The sequence below is a fragment of the Drosophila elegans genome, unplaced genomic scaffold (assembly GCF_018152505.1).
Source record: "Drosophila elegans isolate 14027-0461.03 unplaced genomic scaffold, ASM1815250v1 contig_149, whole genome shotgun sequence".
Classification (NCBI taxonomy): domain Eukaryota; kingdom Metazoa; phylum Arthropoda; class Insecta; order Diptera; family Drosophilidae; genus Drosophila; species Drosophila elegans.
Window position 1 is genome coordinate 3,845,280 of NW_024545513.1, and position 27,892 is coordinate 3,873,171.

The 27,892-nt window shown below is 55.4% G+C and overlaps 2 protein-coding genes and 2 long non-coding RNA genes across 8 annotated transcripts; 3 read left to right on the forward strand and 1 right to left on the reverse strand.

Moving 5' to 3' along the window:
* Nucleotides 1-182: 182 nt before the first annotated feature.
* On the forward strand, nt 183-4,654 carry LOC108136321 (probable ATP-dependent RNA helicase kurz). Its single transcript, XM_017257421.2, has 5 exons — nt 183-361; nt 431-622; nt 690-3,706; nt 4,055-4,257; nt 4,322-4,654. Exons 1-5 carry the CDS (start codon nt 287-289, stop codon nt 4,411-4,413), a joined length of 3,579 nt encoding a protein of 1,192 aa, XP_017112910.1. The 5' UTR covers nt 183-286; the 3' UTR covers nt 4,414-4,654.
* On the reverse strand, nt 4,654-18,233 carry LOC108136264 (protein pecanex). Its single transcript, XM_017257323.2, has 10 exons — nt 17,573-18,233; nt 17,178-17,487; nt 16,147-17,103; nt 12,950-16,078; nt 11,423-12,871; nt 10,869-11,029; nt 10,403-10,802; nt 9,991-10,337; nt 7,398-9,920; nt 4,654-7,206 (listed from the first exon to the last, which is right to left on the reverse strand). The coding sequence occupies exons 1-10, from the start codon at nt 17,723-17,725 to the stop codon at nt 6,115-6,117; spliced, it is 10,521 nt and encodes a 3,506-aa protein (XP_017112812.2). The 5' UTR covers nt 17,726-18,233; the 3' UTR covers nt 4,654-6,114.
* A 377-nt stretch (nt 18,234-18,610) lies between these two features.
* Nucleotides 18,611-19,718, forward strand: LOC121467875. Of its 3 annotated transcripts, XR_005977893.1 has the most exons (4): nt 18,611-18,937; nt 19,047-19,243; nt 19,297-19,357; nt 19,423-19,718. It is a non-coding gene; the product is annotated as an uncharacterized LOC121467875 (long non-coding RNA). The 3 variants fall into 3 exon arrangements; XR_005977892.1 differs by having other exon boundaries at nt 19,047-19,357; XR_005977894.1 differs by lacking the exon at nt 19,297-19,357.
* A 6,919-nt stretch (nt 19,719-26,637) lies between these two features.
* Nucleotides 26,638-27,741, forward strand: LOC121467968. 3 transcript variants are annotated; one of them, XR_005977979.1, is made up of 4 exons: nt 26,638-26,960; nt 27,070-27,266; nt 27,320-27,380; nt 27,446-27,741. It is a non-coding gene; the product is annotated as an uncharacterized LOC121467968 (long non-coding RNA). The 3 variants fall into 3 exon arrangements; XR_005977978.1 differs by having other exon boundaries at nt 27,070-27,380; XR_005977980.1 differs by lacking the exon at nt 27,320-27,380.
* The last annotated feature ends 151 nt before the right edge of the window (nt 27,742-27,892 follow it).

Below are 27,892 nucleotides of genomic sequence, written 5' to 3' on the forward strand. Positions count from 1 at the left end.
ACATTTTATTTGTACAACTATCTGTATGTTCCTGATTTTATACACTTAATATTCCTTGTAAGACAAAATTTTAAATTACTAAGTAAATTAATCGATAGTTCTTATCGTGATATAGCTAGGAACTTATAATCAACATTCGATGTTTAAACCTGTTTCCACTTGACAACCCGATAAGCCCGTCGATATGTTTGTTATCGCTTCTGCACGTGTGATGTGATGTTTACTGTTTTCAAAAAGACCCAATATTATTACTTATACTAAGAATAATATTGTTAATTAAGTAAACATGGGCAAGAAAGTGCACAATGCCAAGGCGCGGCAGAATCCGCACACCATAGTGGACAATTCGGCCGTGAAGAAGGTAAACCCAGACTCAGCCTTTGCCACAAACCAATGCTCACCCAGTTTAACCCAATCCAACCCAATACAGATCCAGATCGATGTGGAAGCAGTGGCCGGCGGCAGCCAGGCGGGATACGATGAGGCCAACGCCCTGGTGCTGCCCTCCGGGAAGCGGGCCACCAAGATCAAGGTGGACAAGGTGCAGCACGTGAAGATCCTCACCAAGAAGCAGCGCAAGCACCTGCAGGCGATTGTGGACAAAAAGAAGAAGAAGGAGGGCGTAGGTTGACTCAGGGATTTTCGGGATAGGAGCTGCTTCTGAAAACGATTCTTCTGTGTCTTTATAGCGCGCCCAGCTCTTGGGCGACCTGGCCGCCGTGCAAATCCCGGAGACGGAGCTGCAGCAGTACACCTCCATCAGTCAGGTGCAAACGGTGGGCCTGAAGCGTCTGCCCACGCTGGATGAGTATCTGGCCAAGAAGAAGGAGCGACAGGCGCAGGCACTGGCCGAGAAGAGCTCGGGCTCGGGCTCTGGCCACCGAGCGAATGTGAATGCCATCAAGGGCTCCAAGCGCAAGCTGCTCGTCGAGGAGGAGGAAGAGCTGGAGGCCAAGCGCAGGAATCCGAATGTGGTGAGCTTGGAGCAGGACGATGACTCTTCTGACGACGCGGAAGATGAGGAAGACGAAGTGCAACCCACTCCAGCTGCCATACCAACACCAGTTGCCGTTGCTCCACCAAAAATCGTGGTGAAACCGCCGCCAACGAAAGAAAAGTCAAAACCAGAGCCTGCTCCACCCGCCTGCGTCGTCCACCAGACCGTTTATGTGCCCGTGCATCGCTCCACGGAGGTGCAGGAGGCCCGCCTGCGACTGCCCATCCTGGCCGAGGAGCAGCAGGTAATGGAGACCATCAACGAGAATCCCATTGTGATCGTGGCCGGCGAGACGGGCTCCGGAAAGACCACCCAGCTGCCGCAGTTCCTGTACGAGGCGGGCTACGCGCAGCACAAGATGATCGGGGTGACGGAGCCGCGGCGAGTGGCCGCCATTGCCATGTCCAAGCGCGTGGCACACGAGATGAATCTGCCCGAGAGCGAGGTGTCCTACCTCATCCGCTTCGAGGGCAACGTAACGCCGGCCACGCGCATCAAGTTCATGACCGATGGCGTGCTGCTCAAGGAGATCGAAACGGACTTCCTGCTCAGCAAGTACTCGGTGATCATTCTGGACGAGGCGCACGAGCGCAGCGTCTACACGGACATCCTGGTGGGCCTGCTCTCGCGCATCGTGCCCCTGCGCCACAAACGTGGCCAGCCGCTCAAGCTGATCATCATGTCCGCCACATTGCGTGTCACCGATTTCACGGAGAACACGCGCCTCTTCAAGATTCCGCCGCCGTTGCTGAAGGTGGAGGCGCGCCAGTTCCCGGTGACCATTCACTTCCAGAAGCGCACGCCCGACGACTACGTGGCGGAGGCCTATCGCAAGACCCTGAAGATCCACAACCAGCTGCCCGAGGGCGGCATCCTGATCTTTGTCACGGGCCAGCAAGAGGTAAACCAGCTGGTGCGCAAGCTGCGACGCACGTTTCCATATCAACCGGTTGCCAAGCAGGAGGCGGAAAACGCAGAAGCCTTGGAGGAAACAAAGGATGGTGCTGATGCCGAGACAACTGAAACTGTGGAGGATCCCAAGGAGCTGGAATTCGACATGAAACGAACTATACGCAACATACGCAAGTCGAAGAAGAAGTTCCTGGCCCAGATAGCGCTGCCCAAAATCAATCTGGACGACTACAAGCTGCCGGGCGATGACACGGAGGCGGACATGCACGAGCAGCAGGATCTAGAGGAGGGATTGGAGGACGAGGACGAGAACGAGGAGGAACTGGGACTGGAAGGGCAGTCCTCCGGCCAGAGGCAACCCCTTTGGGTGCTGCCCCTCTACTCGCTGCTCTCCTCGGACAAGCAGAACCGCATCTTCCAGCCCGTGCCCGAGGGCTGCCGGCTGTGCGTGGTCAGCACCAATGTGGCCGAGACCTCGCTCACCATTCCGCACATCAAGTACGTGGTGGACTGCGGCCGTCAGAAGACCCGTCTCTACGACAAGCTGACCGGTGTGAGCGCCTTTGTGGTGACGTACACGTCAAAGGCCTCGGCGGATCAGCGGGCGGGACGAGCGGGTCGCATTAGCGCCGGCCATTGCTACCGGCTCTACTCGAGCGCCGTGTACAACGACTGCTTCGAGGACTTCGCCCAGCCCGACATCCAGCGGAAGCCCGTGGAGGATTTGATGCTGCAGATGCGCTGCATGGGCATCGATCGCGTGGTGCACTTTCCCTTTCCATCGCCGCCGGATCAGGTGCAGCTGCAGGCGGCCGAGCGGCGATTGACCGTGCTGGGTGCTTTGGAGGCCCAGGCTACCACATCCGAGAAGACTCTGGACCTGCCGCCAGCTGTCACCCGTTTGGGCCAGGTCATCTCACGCTTTCCGGTGGCGCCGCGCTTCGGCAAGATGCTGGCCCTGTCCCACCAGCAGAACCTGCTGCCCTACACCGTCTGCCTGGTGGCCGCCCTCTCCGTCCAGGAGGTGCTCATCGAGACGGGCGTGCAGCGGGACGAGGATGTGGCGCCCGGCGCCAATCGCTACCACCGCAAGCGCCAGAGTTGGGCGGCCAGTGGCAATTACCAGCTGCTCGGGGATCCCATGGTCTTGCTGCGGGCCGTCGGGGCAGCCGAATACGCCGGATCCCAAGGCCGGTTGCCGGAGTTCTGTGCCGCCAACGGACTGCGCCAGAAGGCGGTCAGCGAGGTGCGTAAGCTGCGCGTGCAGCTGACCAACGAGATCAACCTGAACGTGAGCGATGTGGAGCTGGGCGTGGATCCCGAACTGAAGCCGCCCACGGATGGCCAGGCGCGGTTCCTGCGGCAGATTCTACTGGCCGGCATGGGCGACCGGGTGGCCAGGAAGGTGCCGCTGGCCGACATCGCTGACAAGGAGGAGCGTCGCCGGCTGAAGTACGCCTACCACTGTGCCGACATGGAGGAGCCGGCCTTCCTGCACGCCTCGTCGGTGCTGCGCCAGAAGTCGCCCGACTGGGTGGTCTACCAGGAGGCGTACGAACTGCAGAACGGCGACTCCACCAAGATGTTCATCCGCGGCATCACCGCCATCGAGCCGGAGTGGCTGCTGCTATATGTTCCCCTGCTCTGCAACATACGTGAGGTGCGCGAGGATCCTGCTCCCCGGTTCGACAACACCTCCGGCAAGATCTACTGCCATGTGGACGCCACGTTTGGAAAGTCCGGCTGGGAGCTGCCACTCGGTGAGGTGGAGATGCCGCTCAGCGAGAAGGCCTGCTGGTAAGTCGCTGGGATATTGCATTGGGTACTTGAAGGGCTTAAGGGGCTACCCCCAGTTACAGGGCATAGTGGGCTATTTTTGTATTTCAATCCTAAAAAAATGTAATATTGTTGAAAAATTTAATTCAAATTAAAAACTAATAATTTTTTTTGGAGTTAAAAAGTAAAACTCAAAAAATAATGGCCCTTGAAACAAATCACAAAAACTGTTCATTTTTTATGTATTGGTAAACATCTAGCTTTAAATACAAAATTATATTTTTTTTTTCAGAAGTTGAACCTTATTATTATTATTAAATGATTTTCAAAATACATTTTTTAATGATTAATACACTATTTCTTTCGCAGTTACTTCGGCATGTTCCTGTTGGATGGCCAAGTGTGCCCCCGGCTAGCCGACTTCCGAGGCAAACTGAAGTCCACGCCCGCCTCCGTGATCAAGAGCTGGTCCAGCATGAACGACAAGGTGCTGCGCTTCAAGCGAGCCCTTATCACCAAGCAGATCCACAGCCGCCAGGCGCTGCTCGACCAGTGGACTAGCGATCCCCACTGTAAGTACACCGGCGTTTCCTCATAATCTTTATGTTATAGCAAATCCACCTTCTATATCCGTAGTCCTTTTGGAGGAGTATCAGAATCTTCTCTATGACGTGGCCCTCAGCCAATTGACGCCCCTGTGGCCACCAGTTGACAAGAAGAAACTATAGAAGCTAGTTAACGAGCGGGGGGATCTGATCTTTTGTATAACAAGTTTCATTTATTATTTATTTAATTGATATATATTTATATAATTTTTTATGTATAATATAAATATGAAATTTGTTTTAAATGGAACTAAAAAAAATGGAGTGGAGTGAGGGGGAATACAAATGTTTTTTGTTTGTTAACAGCTAAGTTTCGATTAAAGTTTAATACAATCCATATATATATGTACATAGAAATAATCAATATTCATTGTGTTTTGTATTTTGTATTTTTTAGTTTGTTTGTTTGTTTGTGGTTTGTTGTCTGTTGGTTTTCTCTCTTGGTTAATTAATCGTAAGTTTATCCTTCTGCTGTTAATGAGAAATTAGCATTCACACTGTGTTTGAATGAGAGATTTGGCTAATTGGGCATGTGGCTATATAGCATTGATATATGCCTTGGTTATATACGCATCGAACGAACGAACTAACGGAACGGAACGATCGGATTCGGTTTGGCCGACAAACTGTAGCTTTGTTCGCTTAGCTTCGCTCTTCCCATCATATCATCATCATCATATATGTTATGGTGTTATGGTTATGTACATGTAAATCGCTAGTTGGGATTGGGATCGGGATTAGGACTCCGTTTGCTGCAGCTCAGCTCCTCCTTCCCAGGCATTTGCAATTTGGCTGGGACTCCTCGAATGTCATCTTCCATACGTCTACAAATGTGTGTGTAGAAAAAATCAGTCTAATATATTAAGGCAACGTGAGAGCTTTACATGTCGTCATTCTACTTTATCCTCGTCCTCATCCTCATCATTCTCTTAATCATCTAGGAATTGTGTGTAATATCTTAGTTTTGTAACTTGAATCCTGTCCGAAGTTCGCTTATCGCTTAGGCTAATTGTATGCGGGTTTTTGTATCTTTTCTGTACTCTTTAACAATCAATTTTGGTATGTTTTGTGTCTGTGTGTTGAGTGTTGTATGTGTGTGTGTGTGTGTGGGACTCATTAACATTAACTTTAAACTAATTTCCGTTAAATATACATTTATAAATTCTTTAGGTTCGCTTAATATTTCTGTATTGGCTAACAAGAGGAGAAAGAACAAAATAGGTAATGTTTGAGAAGCATTTGGTTTTCTGTTTCCGTTTCCGTATTATACAATTCGCAAGTTACAACAATTAGTTTAGATATCTTATGATCTTATGATCTCCTCCCGTCCAAAATCTTCCTCTGCTCTCGATTTGCGCTCTTTTTTTCCTATATATTGAGTATGATCTATAACTTTTCATTAATACTAAAAATTGAATTCTTTGTTTGTTTTTGTTTTTGTTTTTTGTTGTTGTTGTCTGAATTATTGTAGTTTTTGTCCTAATTTCTATGCATACACTAAACGCAGTCGTTTTATAAACTTTACTTTGATTTCTTGGAAGTGTTTCTCATTTGTTGTTCTTGTTGTTGCTGTTGGTTTTTCTGGCCAGGATCTCGGTGTTCGGATATAAATGGGCCACACCCATGCACCCATGCAAGGAAGCCCTCTCATCTCTGCTCTTTGCTGATATGTATTACAAGGTTGTGGTTGTGGTTGTGTCCATCATGTCCATTTGGGTGTGTGTGCCTTTGTCCATGCCATTTATTTGTTGGGTCGTTTGGTGTGTTTGCTTGGCAAACAAATGCAAATCAATGTAAAGGCAGGTCCATGGCGATCGTGATCCCTTAGACCGTTGTCCCCGTCGTCTCGCTGTTGTCATTGCCATCGCCAGGTGGCTGCTCATCCACGTCCCGCTCTTCCTTGGAGGCCACTGCGGGTGTCTCCTCGTCTGGATGCACTGCCTCCTCCTGCTCCTCCTTTTCCTCCTGTTCCTCTTCTTGGCTGAGGGAGGGTGAGCTTGGCGAGCTTTCACTGAAAGTGGGCACGGGACTGGGCGGCGGTGTGGGCGGAGCTGGCTGCTCCTCGGGCTTGGAAACGGTTACCTCCTCCAGTGGAGCCTCTTCCTGATTTGGCTCCGTTTCCACTTCCATTTCCATTTCCTTCTCCATTTCCTTTTCTTCATTGGCAGTGACTATGGCTGTTGGTGTGGCTGGGGTGGTGGCCTTCTGCTCCTCCTCCGTCTCTCCAGGCGTCTCCTGTTGCTCCTGGTCCTGTTGCTCCTGCTGCTGGACCGCATCGTCCAGCTTTCGGAGCAGTTCCGGCGATAACTCACCCATATCGTAGAAGCGCCGCTTGTTGTCCGATATTATCTCCTTCCACATGCTCATCAGCCGGGTGAAGTTGGGCAGATCGCCGGGATCGCCATGCGACAAGGGTATGGACCGCGTGGAGGAGGTGTCCTCGTCCTCGGAGCTACTGCTGCTCACAGCTCGGATCTTGGCCTTGTGCGATTTGGAGGCGTCGCAGGCACTGGCTGTCGCCGTGGAGGATCCACCACCTCCACTTCCGCCTCCACCTCCAATAATCGGAGTGAGCCCGGCCAGCTTCAGCTGCATGTTGTACTCGTGGAACTCGCGCTGGATGGAGCTGCGCCGCGAGTTGGCCATCTCCTCGGTGCTGCCCATGATTTGGTTGTACTCCCGCAGGCCCAGCTCCTCCACGGGCACGTAGTGGTCGCCGATCTCCACCAGGTACACATAGCGGTTGACATGCGATCGGAAGCGCACGTCCTTGTGGTTGGGCGTCCAGCAGTGGACCACATGGCCCACCATGCCGGCATTCGGCTCCCAATCCTTCCACGAAAGCCGCCCGCCATTGTTGCGCATCCGTTCGCTGGGCCACACAACGGCATCGATGATGTCCAGGCAGTCGTAGATCTGCAATTCGGAGAGATTCATTCATGATTAATTCTGTGATTTAGAAAATTTATTTATTTAGAGGGGTTTTATCGGTTAAATTCTTTTTTTCTCTTTAATTTAAATAAAAATGTAATTTTAATCCTTAAAAAAAACCACCTTTGTATGTGAGCAACTGATGAGGATCCCCCCCTTAAGCTGTCTCTACTCACCCCAGTGTCATCCACTATGATGACCTTCTTGAAGATCTCAATGCGCGGCTTCCTGATGACGGTGGCAGTTCCACTAGTTCCAGCTGTTCCTGCTCTTTCGACCACTCCTGCTGCTCCCGATCCGGCGGGCTTTGCCTCCGCCGTTCCCGTTTCCATGGCGGCGAGGCAAATGGGTCCCTTGGTCTTGCGTGGATAGTCTCCTGGCGTGGTGATGATGTTGCCCAGGCCCATGCCCATGCCCATGCCCACGCCCATTCCAAGACCCAGGCTGCCCGACGAGGAGGAGAGCTTGGTGCTGCGCGGACTTGGCTCGTGCTCCACCTGGGTCTGCGGCGTGGCCAGATCCTTGCCAGACTCGGCGCCAATGGGCAGGGTGGCCCTGCGCTCGTGATCTCTGCCCCGACTGCCGCCGCCCATCTGCTGCTGCTGCTGGTGCAGCTGGCTACGATTGCGCACGCCGCCACTGCCGGTAGCTCTGGATGCTCCTCCCACGCCGGATCCCGAAGTTTCCTGATCCCGCTCTCTGTTCAGCAGTCCGGCAATCAGAGTTGTGGAGGTGGGCTTCACGGGCATCACGGCCAGGCCGCCGCGCACCACCGCCAAACTGTCGCTCACATAGCTGCCGCCCAGGTTGGCGGGCATGGCTCCGCCGGGAATGGCTCCTCCCGGGCGCACATTGTAGTACTGGTTGACGGTGAGGGTGTTGTACAGCGGGGCGGAGATGAAGACGGGCGCCAGGTCTCCCGACTCGCCGCCCGTGCTGCTGGCGGTGCCGGGAGCGCCTCCACCCAGGCCAGATCCCGCCGAGGCACCCACGCCCGTGGCCGTGGACGCGGCTCCCACGACGCTGCCGCCGCTGCCGAAGTTGCAGGCGCCCAGAAGAACACCCGGGCCGGATCCCAGTCCCGCACCGGGATGCGGCTCCAGGGCCGAACCCGAGCTGCAGCCCTGGCGACAGCGCTCCCGGATGCGGTGCCACCAGCCCAGCACCGTGTGCCGGATGGTGTCCAGCGTGATGGCGCCGCCAATGACCTCGCACAACTGGGCATTGGTGTCCGCATAGGAGGTGGTCAGCGGGGACACGTAGATGGGGTAGCCGATCGGCTGGTCGCAGCTGGAGTTGATGATGTTGCGCAGCGCCTGCTTGGCGTTCTGGATGCTGCCGCGCTCCGGATTGCGGTTACGCAGGTAGATCAGCTCCTGCTGCTGCCCCGCCCACAGGCCGCGGACGCACTCGCGGTTGAGCTTGATCACCCGGAAGCTGAGGCAGCGCTTCGTCAGCCGGATGATGCGGTACTCGTCCGAGCCGTCCTCCATTACGTGTCGCAGGGCCAGCAGATTGGGCGCTCCGCGCAGCACGGCACTGCGCCACACGGGATCGGCCTCGTGCGAGATGACCAGCTCGCTGGAGCAGTTGTCGATGGCCTCGTACAGGGCGTGCGGGTCGAGGAACTCGTCCGGATTGGTTATGTGGTCCTGCTGCAGCTTGAGGGCCATCTTGACGGCCGGCGCCACCACCGAGTGCAGCAGCTCCATGTCCGCGAAGACCCATTCGTCACGTGGCGAGGTGATCCGGAAGTCGCCCTTGAACAGGGCATGCAGGCCGTGCAGGAAGAACTCCACGCCGGTCAGCGAACTGTGCGAGGCGGTGGCCAGCGAACGCCGGGCCAGCAGTCCGAGGGCCAGGCACAGGGAAACCAGCGGTGCATCCTTGCCCACGCTGCTGGCCAGCTTCAGCCGCAGTGCGGGCTTCTCTTGGCTCTCCTTTCGACCGGCTGCAGCTCCTCCTGCAGCCGTGGTAGTGCTGCTCTTGGCCAGCTTCACGAACACGTTTTGATCCATGTAGGTCACATAGCCACCCAGGCCGGGTGCACTCTCCGACGTTTGGCGCGATATGTTGGCAAAGCTGTGCGAGCTGCTCAGCTGTGGATCTCCGCCCCCGGTGGTGCCTGTGCCTCCTCCTGGCCCCGCTGGTCCTCCTGTGCCGCCAGTGGCAACACCTCCTCCTCCTCCTCCTCCTCCGCCGCCGCCACCGCCACCGCCGATGCTGCTGTTCTCCTGGGCCACACCCTTGGGCGGCCGGCGCAACTGCTGCTGCGACTGCGACTTGGACTGACCCGAAGCGGGACCAGTGGATCCGCCGTGCGCCGACAGATTGGGCGTGCTCTTGGAGTCATTGTGGGCGGGCGTCACTGGAGCCACCGACGACGTCGACTGCGGCGGCGGCGGCGCTGGAGCAGCAGCAGAAGCCGCGGGAGCCGGAGCAGTTGTGGCTGCCCCCATGGAGGCAGCATCCTTGCGCATGTCCACGCAGTAGTTGATCCACTTGAGGTACACATAGCAGAAACTGGACCGCGTGATGCCCACGGCGCGGAAGTCGAAGTCCTCGTCCAGGTTGAAATTGAAAATGGGGTCCAGGTCAACGAACTGGCGGCCCAGCGTGTGCTGCAGGGCATCCTGGATGGGCCCGGAGGCCAGCCACTGCTCCAGCTTGGGGTTCCTCACCACATAGTAGATGATGCTCTGCAAAAGCGGGATAAGCGGGATTAGCTTGCGGATAGCCCGTATTAAGGCAAACAAAAAAGAAAGGCACCTTAATGTAGTAGGTGATGAGCACCTTGCGGTACTCGAACACCTGCAGCGTGGCACTGGCCAGGTTGTCCGAAATGGAGTAGCCCTCGATGACGTACTGGGCGGCGACCACCTGCCAGGCCAGCCAGCGGGTGGAGAACATGGCGTTGGCGCTGAGCAGGCGCGGCAGGTGGCCCGGATCGCAGCAGCAGCAGCCGTCGTTGTCCTCCACGTCCTCGGTGATGGCCTCCACCTCGCGCTGCTGGCAGTAGGTGCCGCGGAACTCCAGGCCGCGCATCTGGAACGTGCACAGCCCGTTGCCCAGCTCGATGATGTGCACCAGGCAGTTGAGATCGTCGGAGGCAAGCACTGAAAGAACATCGCTATTGGAGTACAACAACATAAGGAGCTGGATTTTGGATTTTTAGGCTTACCGAAACAGTCGCCCTGATTGACGTTTCCCCAGCGACCCATCAGCAGATCCCCGCACAACGAGTGCTGCAGGGAGCGGGTGAGGTGCTCGTAGAATATGCTGTTCAGGTTGTTGTCGTCCGCACCCAAGTCGCGCTCCAGCTGCGAGCTGAGCCGCGTGTTCGAGTGGTCGATGCGGCGCGTGTTGTAGTCCCGCTCCCAGAACTTGATGGGCCGCACGTACGAGGTGAGGAAGATGGCGCTGCCCAGGAAGGGATTGAGCGGCGTGGAGAGCAGGGCGGAGATGCCCGCCTGCAGGAACAGCATGGCCGAGTGGGGCACACTGAAGGGCTGGGCGAAGGCGTGGAAGGCGGAGCCCCACGTTATTTGCCACGGCGCAATGTAGGTCACAATGAACTGGAGCTGCAAGTGGAATTGGGAGCTTCGGTTACCATCTAGATGGCGGGGATCAACTGGAGGAGCACTCACCTTCAGCAGGAAGTCGCAGCACTTGCGGAAGGCCAGCGACACGAAGAAGTAGTCAATGATGAAGGTCTCCGTGGCCATGGCGAAGTCGATGCGGAACAGCAGGACCGTAAAGATGATGATCAGGTACTGGTTGGTCGGATCCGAGTAGGCGTTCCTCACAACTGAACAATAGACAGAGAGAGAGAGAGAGAGGGGTAGATTGGAATAAGCGTGAAAGTGAGCAAGAGAGAAGACGCACAGTTGCGGTAATAAAAATAGTAAAACAAATTAGTGTTCCATAATAGAAGAACATTTCTACTTTCAATTCACATGCCTATCTAGTGCTAACTCTAACTAATCCATTTTAAAAATTGAAAAAATATGTTCACTCAAAGCATTTTGAAAATATTTCAAAAAAATGCCTATTTCAGGGTTTTCAACATTTTAAAAATAAAAAAGTTTTCAAAAGAGGCGGTTAAACTATTTTCTTTTGCCCTTTCCACAAACCAAAGAGAAACTATTATTTTGGCCGCAGTTGTGCACATAGTAGTATTGCCAATCCATGGATGACTCACATTTTAGGGCGCAAATGGCCACAATGAGGGTGCCCCAGGGCAGCCCAAACTTGGCCACAATCAGCTGCGAGTCCGCCGTCAGCGAGGAGATGGCCAGCAGCGGGAAGAGCACGTTCCGCTCCAGGACACTCAGGTAGATGTACAGCTTCTCGAACCACATGATCTTGGGGGCGTTGAGCACCTCGAACTGGCCGAATTCGCGCTGCCGGAGCAGCGGGCGGGCGAAGCAGAGCCAGGGCATGTGCTTCCTCATCTGGGGCACAATGTAGTGCAGCAGGAGGCCGAGCACGCCGATGAACGAGTAGAGCACCACGTTGAGGTCCGGCTGCAGGGCGGTGAACACGGTGCTGCAGTGCAGCCCCAGCACACTGACCGCCAGCAGGGTCATCACCACTAGGTCGTTCTTCAGCCTCGTGGTCACGGTGGCCTGCAGCTTTCGGGGCAGCGGATCGGGCAGATCGTTGGAGGCACCGCTCCCGTTGGCGTTTTCGTTGCCTCCGCCACCACTACTGCTGTTCTCACTGGCTTCGGTGGTTCCCGTTCCCGTTCCAGTTCCAGTGCCCGTTCCCTGCTGCTGCTGCTTCTCATCGGCAGCTGGAGTTTCGCCATCCACATCCGGATCGGCCTCCAGGCAGGCAGGCGTGGCGTCTGTGGTGGCCGTGCCCGCTCCCGCCGTCACCGTGGACATGTCCCCGGGATTGGTGGCCGATGAGCTGGATATCTTGTCGTCGTCGGCCTCCTCGGCTTTGGCCGCTTGGTCGTAGGCCTCCGCTGCCTCCTCGCTGGCCAGCAGGTCGCCGCCAGACTGGTCCTCCGTCGCCACCGCCACCGCCATCGCCACGACCCCCTCTCCCGCCGCCGCCCCGATGGAGGTGCACGAGCTGGAGGCCGTGATGGCCCGCTTGCTGCTGCTGATGGTCTTGCCCAGGGTTTGCTGGCTGCTGCCCAGCGACGAGGCCTTCGACTTGCTGTGCTTCTGCTGCTGCTGCAGGGGCACATCTTGCGGCTCCGCTTCCAGTTGATCGTCGGCGGGCTGCTCCTCGTTGGCGGCCAGCTTCTCCAGCGAGCTCAGCTCGATCTGCTCCTGTTGCTCCGCCTTCGAATCCGGCGCCTGCCTGCGCTGCTTGGGCGTGCTGGTGGCCAATCTGGTTACTGTGCCCGCTGCCGTCGTCGCCGTCGTCGCCGCCGTCGTCGCCACCTGCTGCACATGGCTGAGCTCCTCGTCCTCGTCGTCCCGATACGTGCTCACAATGCAGGTCTTGATCAGCCGCCACAGATGGCTGAAGTCGCTGGCACAGCGCGACAGGTGGTAGCCCAGCGGCACCAGCATGGCGCAGAAGATGGAGAACAGGATGTACTGCGTGCCCCGCTGCTCGTCCAGCGCTCCGTAGAGCGGTCCGTAGAGCAGCATCACGGCCAGCACCGATCTCACCACGCACAAAAAGGAACCTGCAAATGTAAGTAATGAGATGAAAGGAAATGAGAAACTAGAAGTCGAGATGGTGAGATGGTGAGGGGCGGACGTACCCAACAGACTGCTGGCAGCATTGCCTCCAAAGACATGCATGTCGATCTGCTCCAGCAGGTACATAAGGAACGTGTTGATTTGCGGACACAGTCCCACCGAGAAGATGATGGGGAAGCACAGCAGCAGGATGTAGAGGGCATGGAGCAGCAGGGCCACCACGTCGGCGGGCGAGTAGCGCAGGCCGAAGAAGACGACCGGGTCCGGCGGTCTCTCCCCGTAGTCCGTGTCCAGGCGCTTGAGCAGCAGCAGCATGCCGCCGCCCAGGCAGAAGTAGATGGCCCGCGAGTAGGCCACCGTCTTGTTGAATCCGTGCACCGGCGACGCCGCGTCCGGCTGGACACTCTTCACCAGCGAGTACTGCGCTCCGGCAATCACCGCGCAGAAGAGCAGGGCGCACAGGTCCTTGTAGTGGTCGTGCTGCAGGATGGCCGCTCCCAGGCAGGCCACCAGCGTGCACAGCAGGCTGGCCAGCAGGACGTGCAGCCAGTGGAGGTCGCGGTCGAACAGGGCCAGCAGCTCCAGCCGGTCCATGGCGATCTTGAACTCGTGCTCCTGGCCGCACCACTGGAATCGGTACTTGTAGAAGCTCTTGGGCACAACTGGCTTCTCCGCCGCCGACAGGTGACAGGCGGGCCGCCAGTAGTCGCAGTACGGCGCAAAGTGCCCGTCCACATTCAGCATGGGCTGGCTCATCTGGCTGATTTGACTGATCTGACTGATCTGGTTGCTGGGGTGATTGGCCAGGCCCAGGGCGCTCAATACTCCTCCGCCGCCGCCGCTTGATGCACCGCCTCCTCCTCCACCTCCTCCGCCGATTCCCGAGGCCGAAACGGAGGCAGCTTCACTGGCATTGGCCGCCACCGCAGCGGCCGCATCACTGAGCTGCTGCAGTGCGTCCAACTGGCTGCGCGCCACCTGGCGCTCGTTGCGGATCACATTGATCAGTCCCTGCACCGAAAAGGGAGCACTGGACGGATGCCGCGAGCCGGAGCTGCCGCGCATCAGCATGCCCACCTGCTGTTGCGTCATCTGCTGGCTGGCCAGCGTGCTGCCCCGCACTCCAACTCCAGCTCCGCCCGAGTTGGCCTCCGCCGCGGCGGCCAGCTGCTCGCACATCAGCTTGGCATCGAGACGCAGCTTGTCGCGGGCCAGGGCCCGCTCGATGTTCGTCATGTGCTCCACACTGGAGCCGGCGGTGGTGGGATGGGCACCCTGCAGCGCCTGGATGGCGTCCTGGTAGAACTGGAAGTGTGCGTTGGACATGTTCGGCGGCACGAGGCTGCTGCTCGCCGGGATGGGAGTGCCGTCCGCCGAGATGCCCGTGATGGGACGGCCGCGCTCGTCCACCGCCCCGCCGTGCATCAGCCAGAGCATCTTGTGGATGTCGGCCGTCAGGCTGTCGGTCAGGCTGATGCTGTGCGTCGAGTTCGAGGAGGAGGAGTTGCGCGAGGCCAGCTTGCCGGTCTGCGTCTGCTTGACCAGGGCGAACTCGTTGCCCAGCTCGGCGGCATCCGCCGGGGAGCCGCCTCTCCTTCGCCGCCTCAGTTCGTCCACCTCCCGGTACTTGACCACCTTCGGAATGGCGCCCAGGCTCTTGGCCGCCATTTTCGATGTGCAGGGCTGCTCCTCGTCCAGTTGGCACCTCGGCGCTTGCTGGTGCTGGTGCAGCCTCTGCTCCGACTCCATTCCGGACAGCAGCTGATCCTTGGAGCTGGCGCTCACCTGCTCACAGTCGCTGGACGGGCAGCCCGAGTCCGCTTCGCTGCGAATGGGCATCGGCATGGGAGCGTTGGGGGCGACGGGGGCCGCACTGGACTGGTGGGAGAGCTCCTGGCGCAGTTGCTGGTCCGCCTGGATGTCGCGCAGCGTCGCCTGCTGGCGATTGCGATCGCTGAGCAGCGGAGATCGCGAGCCCGTGTTGTTGTCCTCCGTCTCCTCGTCGTCGTCCTCATTACCGCCGCCTGCTGGCACGACTCCTGCGGATGATCCCACACCCTCCACTGGTGCTTTTTTGTGGTGATGGTGATGGTGCAGCTGCAGCTGCGAGTGGAGATGGAGATCGTGGCTTTTGAGGACGTCGTCCAGCTGATTGTGCTCCTGCTGCATCTCGCTCAGGATGTGATCGAGGTTGTCGTCGAAGTCCTTGAACACATCCTCATCGGCGGCATCGTCGTCGGCCAGAAAACCACCCACATCCGACTCGGCGCTGTAGTGCGTTTGGCTGCAACCCAGGGCCCTCGTCCTCCTCCGGATCGGCACATCGTCCACCTCGTCGTCATCGTCGGCGTTGCCCTGGCCAATGCCCAGGCAAATGCCCTCGTGGGCCGTCCTCTCGTCCGAGTGCTCCACTATGGGATACACTGGCGGCTCAATCAGGGCCGTTGTGGAGCCGCAGGCACTGGAGCTGCCGAAGAACAGGCTGCTGCAGGTGCTGCCGCCCACAGGCTGTCCTCCTCCGCCTCCTCCTCCGGCGGTGGGATGATGATTGGCGTCGCCAAAGCCCTGCGTGGGATAAAGATTGAGGTGCTGGTTCCGCACCAGACTTTTGCTGGGCGGGGGCAGGGGATTGCGCATCTGATGCTGCCCCGAGATGGCCTCCACGCTGTTCGGATGCGGACTGAGATTGGACACCGATGGCTGCGGGCAGAGTACCTCTAAGGCGGCGCTCTTGATGCGCCTCACTCCGCCAGCTCCTCCCACTCCTCCACTTGGTGTCCCCGCCTCGCCGGTGGGGCCTCTGGATCCGCCTCCGCCTCCACTCACCAGAGAGTTCTTGTTGCCCTGACCCGAGGAGCCGTGTTTGTAGCTGGTGGCGTTGGAATGTCTGCGTCGCTTCATCCCGGCAGCAGAGCCGCCACCTCCTCCTGCTGCTGCTGCTCCTCCTCCGCCACTGCCGCCTGCTCCCGATCCTCCCGCTGACGGCGGAGCGCCTCCTGCCAGCTGAAGGGCAGACATTGTGCTCGTCGGATCCTTGCGGATGATCGCTCCGCCCAGGTGATGATGCAGGTGGTGCTGGTGGTGGTGATGATGGTGATGCTGGGCGCGGAAAGTCGGCTGGTGGGGCTGCTCGATGCCCAGATCTGATTTGGTGTAGCTATCGTCCTCCAGGTACACATCCGGGAAGGGATCTGCGTTGACAACAGAAAGATAATAATAATAACTCCAACTGGGAGTCGGTTTCCTCTGGTTAGCTCACCTAATATCCAGGACTGCAGTGCCCGGCTGCATGCGTCGGCCACGCCGCCGCTGCCCGCGTTCCTGGCCAGACCCAGTTCCATGTCCTCTACGTCGTTGGCGCCGCCACTGCTGCCGCCGCCGCCGATCACCGCCAGCGCCCCAATGCTGCTGGCCGCACTGTGATGCGGCAGGTGTAGGATGGGCTGAAAGAGACCGCCGCGACTCTGGTGCTTCTGCCGCTCGTCGTGCGTCTCCGAGCTTCTGTGGCGCTGCAGACGCGAGGAGCGTCCGGGGTTGGCCGCAGGATTCGAGGCGGAGGCGGGGGCGATGACCACGACGGCGGTTGAGGAGGAGGATGCATCTCCCCCCGACGACGGGGTGCTGGCTATGAAGTGCTGGCGCGGATTGGCCTGGCTCTGGCGCGCCTTGTTCGTCGGCTGGGAGTGCAGGAACGATGGCGCGGCCGTGGCTATCGTGTCCGACTGGTTGCGCATCAGCTTGTGCTCCACGCTGCAGCTGTTGGCAGCGGCTGCCGCCGTGTCCAGGCTGCTCTGGCGCTCCAAACGTCGTCGCTGTCGGCGGCTAAAGACCTCGGAGCACTTGCGCGACAGATGGCCCGTGCGGACGTGATGTACGGACGCTGTTCCCGCTCCCGCGGGACACAGTGCACCCACTGCTCCGCCGGAGCGGCTATCGCCGCCGCTGCTGCCACCGTCGGCGCTGCCCGCACTGCTCCCGGCCGCCTCCACAACCTCCGGATAGACGGTGAGGTACTTGTTGAACAAATCCGCCTGGGCGGCGGCGCTGGTGGAGGAGTTGCCGCCCGGCCCCGTGCTCCGGATGGACTTGCTGACGCTGGCAGAACCGGCCAGCGATTGCTGATCCTGCTGGCTGCCGCCGGACAACATGGAGGGGGCGTAGAACATCAGCTCGATGGATTCAGAGCTGTTCTTGCGATGCACATCGACCTTGAGATCTGCCGTGGCCGAATGGATTAGGGATCAGGGATTAGGACAAGAAGCACTTATTAGGACAAGAAGCGCAACTCACCAATGATGCTGTTCACATTGTCGATGGACATGATGCTGTTCTCTTCGCTGGCCTCGTTGATGGCCTGCTCCACGGAGATTCGTGAGCCGCCCGGCCGGATGACCTTCATCTCGATGCCGCCCTCGTCGTCGTGGCGCGGCTCCGTCTCCTTGGTAACCTTGAAAAACTGTCCCTTGAGGTTCACCTCGGACATGGTCTGGGCGCGATCGTACAGCCGGTGCAGCGCCAGATTGGCCAGCTTCACCATCAGAATGGTCAGGCTGGTTATCACGCAGTACAGGCACCATGTCAACCAAGTGCTCGGAAAGTACTAAAATATCGGGTGGAGATTAGAAAGGCCCACCTATATGTATGATATACAGATCAGGAGCTAGCTGTAGCTACTCACTACTCACCAGATAGGCCACGAAAGGCGAGCAGAGCAGGTAGAGCCACAGGTAGAGGTGCACCACGTTGCAGAAGACACCTTGGTGCGGATCGTAGAAGTAGCCGCCGGTCAGCGAGGCCCACACGCCCTGGCGCAATATCTCCAAGGTCTGCGAACCCATGGTGGCCTATACTGCATCGCTCAGCCGCCGGATGGATGAGGATCCACGCTTCTGCTGCTCCAGCTTCCGGATTACTCACAGGAGGAGCTCGTGCCCTTCGTCTTCGTCGTCTCTTCGCTTCCGTTTTCGTATTCGTTTTCGTTTATTTTGTTTATTTGCTGATTAAGCCTGCCGTGCTGCTGGCGCTGGCAAGGGGGCGGGGTTGTGTGGGCGGTACAGCGGGGGGGCGTGGCGTGGTCGGCGGGCGGGGCCTTGGGGGGCGTGGGGGTTGGGGGCGGACGAAGGGGCAGAGTCGCTGCTACTGCTGCTGCTTTTTCTGCGGGGAAAGCTGTGGCCGTGGGACAGGAGGCACTGCTGCGGATCCGCTGCAAGGATACACTGCAACTCCGGACTGGACTCCGCCTTAGTTGGCTTTCCGGGGGCGTCTCAATGCTGCTGCGAACGGATAAATCGAATATTGCTCGCAATCCTGCCGTAATTTTTTTTCTTTTTCTTTTGTTTAGAGCTGTCAAAGTTGTCGATAGTATCGATAATTGGGCAATGACCGGAGGGACTATCGATTGGCTCAAGACTATCGCAATGGAATGGTGAGAAAAAGTTTTTTTTGCTTTCCATTTCATGTCTCAAAAATCGACTACAAATAATGTTAATGTCTTTGGTTTTTATTTTACACCAATAGTGTAAACTTTAATTATATTCTTTGCTACAAAATGTACTTACAAAACTATCGATGGATACACTATCGATGTGTTGTCAGCTCTGCTGAGCAATCGAAATTGGAGAAAACTTTCTATACCTACCCAACAATTACTTCACTTCGTGTTAAAACACGATTTGAAATTAAATTAAGCCTAGTCATTAGTGTAAGCAATTACCATGTTACGGAACTGCATCTTTCCCGGAGGGCAGCGCCGGCTAGCCACGGAGTCCCAGGGCGGAGTACCCCCTATGCCCTGCAGTCCGAACAATCGATTCCGACTCATCGGACGTCTCACGTCGATTTACCATCTCTAGCACAAATCAAAACAAACAAAACTATGTTTACATTAAGCAACTGAGACAATTCGACGAAATTGGTGGCTTCGATGTCCTTGCCACGACGCACCCACCCAACCTTGGGTGCCCCAAGAGAGATGTGGGAGGCACACCCCATCTCCGGCAGACCGGAGTCTATTCCTGGTGGATTAGGATCGGCTCATCTCCCCGCCCAAGGTAACTCACACAACCCTCTCGGTAGCTTGTTTACATTTAATTCTTGGTGAGATTAACAAGTAAATACATTCATTACAGATTCCTACTGATAATCTATTCTTTTCGTTAGAAACTTTAAGGCCGATCTCAGACCGTCGCCCAGATGAGAAGCGGTCAAAGCGGAAACAACTACAAGGGAAATTTTTAGACGCTTAGAGTACAAAGTGTCCGGCAAACTCGCCACACGGCACTAAATTGGTGGCGTTTGCCAACCGGGTCGCCTAATCCTGAGGAGCTCCAAGGGAAAAGAAGGGACGTGCTGACAAGGTAAGTACGCTAAACAAATCCCACAAGTTATTAAATTTCGCGACCCAATTTAGATATAGTTGGACGCGGGCTAGGGTTCGGGCTTGAGCCTCAAAATTTAGATTAGATTTCACAGTAAGTACTTTACAATCTTGACTATATGCTATCACAAAACAATAACTAAAACTAATTTATTTCAGAGTTCAACGTCGTATGTGTTGAAGCTGCAGCAGGGAAAACGCTGATGGCGAAAACCCAGCGCGAGTCCGCACGGAGCCAGTTGGTCCGGAGGACAGCGTAGCGTGGCCGGAAGCAGGGCGTCGGTGGACTCGGAGATGACCACGTGGCCAGCGCGGGCATACGTTCCCGGAACGGACTCACCGAGGGAATCTCCGTATCTGGCCGTCTTGGCGGCAGTCGCTGTAGCTGCTGCCGCTTGAGGCTGCTGCTGCTGCTACTGATCGCTGCTGCTGCGGCCAATGCTGCTGCGGCTGATGTTGCTGCTGCTGATGCTGCTGCGGCTTATGCTGCTGCTGATGCTGCTGCGGCCTATGCTGCTGCTGATGCTGCTGCGGCTGATGTTGCTGCTGCTGATGCTGCTGCGGCAGGTGGTCGACGACCAGGTTAGGTCCGCCTGGTAAGATTTCACTTCCCAAATGTTTAAATTTCCGGGGCCCTTTAGTTAGGGTCCCCGGCGGCTTCAATGTAAAAAAAACCACTGTAATTTACAAGTTCCGGACTAATAAATAAACACTCACTTTGAGTTATTCAAACACTAATCACGAACTTAAATTTTTGGTCTTTTTTTCTGACCGTTCTCCCACTACTTCTTGCAGCAACTAAAGCAAAACCCTGACCTACACCAAAGTCGCTCGCCATGTTCCCTCCCGCTCTCTCAAAATGGGTCAGCGAACGTATTCAAGGCCATCAAACCCAGTTAACGAGCGAACCGGGCTAAATTTAAATAGCTAGATCCTCTCCCGCTATCAATAGTCGGTGTCACCACCAAATCTTATCGATAGCGGAACCTGCTGACGTATCGGTTCGTTTCAGTATTTTCCCGACGGCTTCAACTGAAAATGCAACACCACCCTGGATTCCGAGAGACGCTAACACAGAGTTTTAGGCTAGCGCAGGAATACTTGGGAGCATTTGGATTAGGACTATTCGGATTCCGCCGGCCTCGATGCCAAGATGCAGTTCCAACGGTGTCCAACGCGGGGCCCACGCTTTACGGGAAGTAGACACATGCCGATTCTGAGCTCGTGTACTTTGTTATTCCTCTTTCCAGATCACAACCTAATGTCCTTGGCATGGTATACTCCGATCGGTCGTCCTTGAAGATCTTCAAGCTCGTACGCATTATTGCCGACTGTCCTGACCACCCGAGCTTTTAGGAACTTCCGAGCAAACTTTGCATTGAAGGCCTTTTTGAAATCGCTGGGGACAAAGTTGCGGCGATACACTTCCTGACCTGGCTTCGCAAGGAAAGTACGAGCCCTTTTGTCGTACCGCAGGCGACTCCGATCGTATGCATCTTCGAGGTTCTTCTGCACCTTGTCATGAATCACTTGGAGTTTATCAGCTGTTCTCATCCCAGACATTTCGTGATCACACAGCGACTTCAACTTCCTTGCCAACTTGTAGCTGGCTCCGTTCAGGAACATGTGTCGTCCGAATACGGTGAAGAACGGAGCTTCTCCAGTTGCTGAATGGACCGCGTTGCGGAGGGCCACCTCAATCTCCGGAAGATACGCGTCCCATTCTCGATGGTCTTCTTCTAAGTAACTTCGGATCGCCGCCAACACGCTTTGGTTCACCCTTTCCGCTGCGTTGCTTTGCGGAGAGTGGACTGGCGTTTTGATGTGCGTGATGCCAAAGCTTTCCATCGCCTCCTCGAAGATCTTGGACGTAAACTGGCGGCCGTTGTCCGAATGCACAATTTCTGGAACCCCAAACTTGTAGAAAACCTCGTGAATGAGGAACTCCACGACATTGGAGGCCGATGCCTCTTGCATGGCCTTCAGAAATGTGTATTTGGAGAAGTGATCCACCACAATGAAGATGTAGGCCTGTCCCTTCTTCGACCTCGGATACTTCCCCAGGAAATCGATGTACAGCTTCTGGAATGGCTGCTCAGTCTGGACTCTCTCACCGATACCAACTTGCATCCGGAAATTCGGGGATTTCGTCTCCTTGCACACTTCACACCTGCGTATGAACTCCCGGACTTGCAGTGCCATGCCAGGCCAGTAAAACTGCCGCCGTAGGTTTTCCAGAGTTTTTCCCATTCCGCCATGAGCTGCCGTTGGATCCGAATGTGCACGCTCAATTATGCTGTGGGTCAGACTCTGGGGAATCCACAACTTCCATTCGAAGCCTTCCACCTCGTCATCCAGATTTGCCGAAAAGACTCTCTTGAAGATGAGACCATCCACTATCCTCAAGTCAGGTAGGTTGGCCAAGTTTTTTTCCACCTCTTGTAGCAATTCCGTGTACTCTTCTCCAGCAAACTCAGTGGTCTCGAAGCCGAGCAACTCTGACGGGTCCACCGTTAGCTCTTCAACACAACGCGAAAGGGTATCTGCCACAACGTTCTCGCTTCCTTTCCTGTGTTCGATGTTGAAGTCATATCCCTGGAGTTGCAATGACCACCGAGCCAGCCGACCCGAAAGATCTTTCATGGACATGAGCCACTTCAAGCTGGCATGATCGGTGATGCACGTGAACGGCATTCCTTCCACGTACGGCCGGAACTTTCGAATCGCCAGCAGGGCTGCGAGGCATTCCTTTTCAGTGACGGAGTAATGGACTTGATGACGATTCATCTTGGCCGAGAAGAACGCTATTGGTTGTTCCTGGCCGTCTTCATCCCGCTGGAACAACACTGCACCGACTCCGATCTGGGATGCATCGCACTGGATGAAAAAGTGCCGCTTGAAGTCCGCATGTACCAGCACTGGCGCAGTAGTTAGGGCCATCTTCAGGGACTCTACTGCCAGCTGTGCTTCTGGACTCAAGGAAAACTTCTTATTTCCCGTCTTCTTCAAGGATTCCGTGAGCGGGGCAGCCAAAGTTGCGAAGTTCTTTATGAACCGACGGTACCAACCAGCGGTCCCAAGAAAGGCTCTCACTTCCTTCATGGTCCTTGGCTCAGGCATCCGCCTAATAGCTGCTACACGCCCTGGATCCATCCGCAGACGACCTCCACCCACTATGAAGCCGAGGTAGGTCAAAGACTTGAAGCAAAACTTCGACTTGCTCAGCCCAATGGTTAACCCTGCTTCCTTCAGGCATTCAGCGACTCGGCGAAGATACTTCAAGTGCGTTCTTATGTCAGGCGCTAGTATTAGCAGATCATCCAAGTAGACGAACACATTTGAGCGGATTTCAGCGGGAATTACTCGGTCCATGAGTCTCACCAGCCTCTGTGATGCGTTGCAGAGTCCGAAAGGCATCACACGGAACTGGTAAAGAGGCCGACCAGGAACCGTAAAGGCTGTGTATTCCTTGCTGCTCGTGTCCAACTCAATCTGCCAAAAAGCGAACTTCAAATCCACGCTGGAAATGTAGTATGTTTGCTCAATTCTGGACAGGATGCCTTCTATGCTGGGCAACGGGTAAGCATCTTTGATGGTCACATCATTAAGCTTACGTGCGTCTAAGCAGAACCGGTGTTTTCCAGATCTTGACACTACGGTGGTGCGGTTACTCCAGGGGCTTTTGCTCTCCTCGATGACTCCGAGCGCTAGCATCTTGTCGACCTCGTCCTCGACCACCTTCTGCTTCGCGGGAGACATCGGATAGGGTCGATCCTTGAACACTTTGGCTCCGTCCATCAGCTCAATAGTGTGTTTCTCCAGACTGGTGGTACCTAAGCCATCCTTCTCGAAAGTCAAGAACTGCTGCTTGATCTCCTCCAGCTCTTGTTCCTCGGCCTTGGAAAGCGTCCAGGACTCGGGATCGGGTTTCTCCTCATCGTCATCCTCGACTTCCGCGTAGTGTTCCATCTCCCTGGCGTGTAATTCTTCGGCCTTCTTCACGCCTTCCGAATCGATGTGGCCTATAATCGCTGGGGCCAGTCCGAATGCTTGCCAAAAATCAACTCCAAAATAAGCTGGCTGCTCCAGGTAAGGACACAAGTAGAAGAGAATGTGCTCTGTCCGTCCTCGGTATTCCACCGGTAACTTGACCCGTCCTATAATTGACCGATCCTCTCCAGAGGCCGTACGGACTGTGGATAAGTACTTCTGGACGGCACATCCAAGGCCTCGACCAGCTCTCTGCCACCTTTTCCAAGCAGACTCACACTCGCTCCAGTGTCCAACAACCCCGTCAGTTGCTTGGTCAGAACTCGGACTGCGGCGAACGGCCTGGGATCTCGCGATAAACTGCGCCTCACGGCGGCCACTGCTTCGCGTCGGCAGTTCCGACGTTTGCGAAATCGCTCCCTGGCCTTTTGCACCTTGCGAGACACCACACGCATCCCGCCTAACTGGTGCTCTGAGAAGATCCTGTTCCTGGTCTCTAGATACCGCCGCATCCTCTCCGCATAAGGTAAGTATCGTAATGCAAACTTATTACTATTTTTAGAAGGTAAACATTTATCTAACCCTACCAGCTCTTCTTCTCTGCGGAACTCCTGTTTGGACGCATCCTCTCCGCCCTCGGATCGCCCAGCCGACCGTTTTCCGCACAATCCGGACATTTGGGAGACACGGTGTCGGGCTTCCCACATCGGTAGCAGAACACTCTGCGTTCTGTTGCTGCGCAGTCACGGAACCCGTGATCCACGGCTCCGCAATTCCAGCAGCCGGCTCGGAACGGATTTTTAGGCTTCGCCCGCACTTCGTCCACCTCTTGCCACGGAGGATCCTCAGCAGGATCTGGGCCAATCGCCTCGCTAACCTTGGCCTTTTCCGCCAGAGGATACCGCATCGGCTGCGTGTACGTGGTCCGTCCACGTCGTCCAAAACTGCGCTCCACCTCGCAGCACTCTTCCCGCAGTTCATCCACCGTGAGCACATCCATCGCGTAGACAAACCTTGCGATGCTCTCCCTCAATCCCTTTTTAATAATCTTCACCAGCTGCCGCTCTGACAGTGGCCTTTTCAGTCGAGCCGCCAACTGCTGCATCGCATGGATATAATCGCCAACTCCTTCTCCGAGCTGCTGCTCCCTCTGTAGAAGTTGGTGCATCCGATCGTGCTCCGTCTGATGGCATCGGAACCTATCCATCAGCGAGGCTCGAAGCTGGGACCACCTGTCCACCCTGCAGTGACGCACGTGCACCCAGTACCACTCCCGAGCCCGCCCAGTGAGCAGCAGGTGGAAGTTTCGGAGCACCTCTTGCCACGGACATTGGCACTGCCGCTGCAGGAACTCCAACCGGAAGAGAAAGTCTTCCACCGAGTTTCGCTCATCTTCCCCGTCGAAGGATACGCCCCACCGCTCAATTCGCCATTGCTGGTTGGCGGCTGCCGGCCCCACATTGGCATACAGACGCGGCTCCTCCCGGAACTCTGAGGCCCTGCGGTCCTCAATGCACCAGCTGCGGGCCGGGCCATCGTCTCGGCGCGACCTGAAATGATCCGGAGGATACCCGGGACTGCTACTTTCCAACTCCTGGAAATCCAGCGGCCTCCTCGTCGGTTTGGGTGGCACCCTCGGCGGAGGTAGCCTGGAACCGTCCCTGCCGGTGACCTGTGTGTTCTTCGGCACCGCACCTTGCGGGGCTTGACCAGGGATTCCCGCGTTGATCCTTGAATCCGGACGCCTTCGCTCATCCGGCATGCTCTCCAGGGGGAAGCTGAGGCCGCTGAGCAGCAGGCCTTAACACCTCGTTCATCAGCTTCATCATCTCCAGGAAGCCACTTCGGATCTCGTCCCTCAGTGCCTGATTGATCCCGCCTTCTTGGGCCTTCCGATGGGTCTCCGCCGCCTGTGCCAAAGCCACATTAACGGCCGACCTTGCCGCGGAATCCACAAAGGGATCGTGGAGTCTTGCGTCCTTATCGTCGCGCTGCAATAACTCATCCGCTGCGGAACCAATTCCCTCCAGGATCTGCTGCTGCCTTAGGTCCTGCTGCAGCTCTGTGTCCTGTGGTCCTTTTTGCTCTTGTTGCAGTCCCTGGCGCAAACGGGCAAGTGGAGTCCTGGGCAACCCTTCCGATATGCGCGGCAAGCCAGCCTCGGTAGCGCCCTCCACATCCGTGGACCACATCTTTTCGTCGTCCTCGCCCGGAAAACCTTTCGACCGAAGCAGGTGATCATGCTTGCCTTGTCGCTTTGCCATCTTGAATTTTGATAACCCCTAACACGACTTCTGAAACCCCGAATTCAACGTGGCCACCAAAAGCCCAAATTATGTATAAATAAATAAATTATACTGAATGCTAGTGAATAATAATAAACAATAAATAAACACCACTAAATAATATGCACCTAAATAATACGAATACTTATATTACCAAGCCAATAAATAATAATAATGAATAAATAGAAAAAATAAACCATGAATAGATAAGAAATAAATAAGAAAATATATTAAAGATCCACAAATACCATAAGGCTAAACAAATTCACACCAAATATTAGCTCTTATCAAAAAACAAGTCCCTCGACTAAATTTCTTTCTCTATTTTTATTTTTTTCTTTTCCCAGCCTCAATAAGGGGAGATGGAGCCGATCCCCAGCCGGTAGACTCCGCGCCAGTCGTCTTGCGTCTACAATTTCGTCCGAATTCTCACTAAACAAACCGCTCGTCAACTGGACTAACTTTCAGCTGTGCTGAAAGTCGCCAGTTAAGGACTTCGGCTGTTTGCAGGATCGCATCGGATTTCCTTTTGGACTTTGCGTTTTTCATTCAAGTCGCGGTGGCCGAGCAGCGCGTGACGAAGTCACGGGTCACGACCACACATTTAAGTTTTAAACCGATATGATCTGAAAACGCAAATACCCAGAAAACCCAAGGATCTGCACAAAAAAAACAACTACACTGTAACCCCAAAACAAGACATTCATTAAAATTACGTTAACAAAAAAAAATATATCCCTAATACCTATATCACAGTTTTATCACTGTTTTTGGTTTAACCTTTCGTGCTTATTGCACGGACGACCTGGGATGCGAATCCTTCGATTTTCTTCGAAGAGGATGTCACCGCCAAATCACAGCTAATCCCTGTGAACTGTGCCTCGGGAGCAATTGTCCTACTTCTAGTGGACACGCCTCCCTTTCTTCCTACAAAATTTAAACAACTTTTCTCCACCAGTCCGCATCCCGGTGCAATTGCATGTGTGTCATGCAAGCCACCGTTCGTGGGCTGGCTGGAGATAATAAATATGCGAGACGCCGTCGACTCGGCTATCACATATTTTATTTGTTAAATTGGGCGCCATATCGTTACGGAACTGCATCTTTCCCGGAGGGCAGCGCCGGCTAGCCACGGAGTCCCAGGGCGGAGTACCCCCTATGCCCTGCAGTCCGAACAATCGATTCCGACTCATCGGACGTCTCACGTCGATTTACCATCTCTAGCACAAATCAAAACAAACAAAACTATGTTTACATTAAGCAACTGAGACAATTCGACGAAATTGGTGGCTTCGATGTCCTTGCCACGACGCACCCACCCAACCTTGGGTGCCCCAAGAGAGATGTGGGAGGCACACCCCATCTCCGGCAGACCGGAGTCTATTCCTGGTGGATTAGGATCGGCTCATCTCCCCGCCCAAGGTAACTCACACAACCCTCTCGGTAGCTTGTTTACATTTAATTCTTGGTGAGATTAACAAGTAAATACATTCATTACAGATTCCTACTGATAATCTATTCTTTTCGTTAGAAACTTTAAGGCCGATCTCAGACCGTCGCCCAGATGAGAAGCGGTCAAAGCGGAAACAACTACAAGGGAAATTTTTAGACGCTTAGAGTACAAAGTGTCCGGCAAACTCGCCACACGGCACTAAATTGGTGGCGTTTGCCAACCGGGTCGCCTAATCCTGAGGAGCTCCAAGGGAAAAGAAGGGACGTGCTGACAAGGTAAGTACGCTAAACAAATCCCACAAGTTATTAAATTTCGCGACCCAATTTAGATATAGTTGGACGCGGGCTAGGGTTCGGGCTTGAGCCTCAAAATTTAGATTAGATTTCACAGTAAGTACTTTACAATCTTGACTATATGCTATCACAAAACAATAACTAAAACTAATTTATTTCAGAGTTCAACGTCGTATGTGTTGAAGCTGCAGCAGGGAAAACGCTGATGGCGAAAACCCAGCGCGAGTCCGCACGGAGCCAGTTGGTCCGGAGGACAGCGTAGCGTGGCCGGAAGCAGGGCGTCGGTGGACTCGGAGATGACCACGTGGCCAGCGCGGGCATACGTTCCCGGAACGGACTCACCGAGGGAATCTCCGTATCTGGCCGTCTTGGCGGCAGTCGCTGTAGCTGCTGCCGCTTGAGGCTGCTGCTGCTGCTACTGATCGCTGCTGCTGCGGCCAATGCTGCTGCGGCTGATGTTGCTGCTGCTGATGCTGCTGCGGCTTATGCTGCTGCTGATGCTGCTGCGGCCTATGCTGCTGCTGATGCTGCTGCGGCTGATGTTGCTGCTGCTGATGCTGCTGCGGCAGGTGGTCGACGACCAGGTTAGGTCCGCCTGGTAAGATTTC

Coding starts and splice junctions, on each gene's coding strand:
- LOC108136321 (XM_017257421.2), top strand. CDS start 287: ATGGGCAAGAAAGTGCACAATGCCAAGGCGCGGCAGAATCCGCACACC. Junction 362..430: donor ACAATTCGGCCGTGAAGAAG/GTAAACCCAGAC, acceptor AACCCAATACAG/ATCCAGATCGATGTGGAAGC. Junction 623..689: donor AAAAGAAGAAGAAGGAGGGC/GTAGGTTGACTC, acceptor GTGTCTTTATAG/CGCGCCCAGCTCTTGGGCGA.
- LOC108136264 (XM_017257323.2), bottom strand. CDS start 17,725: ATGGGTTCGCAGACCTTGGAGATATTGCGCCAGGGCGTGTGGGCCTCG. Junction 11,030..11,422: donor GGCCATTTGCGCCCTAAAAT/GTGAGTCATCCA, acceptor TCTATTGTTCAG/TTGTGAGGAACGCCTACTCG. Junction 7,207..7,397: donor TCATAGTGGATGACACTGGG/GTGAGTAGAGAC, acceptor TCCGAATTGCAG/ATCTACGACTGCCTGGACAT.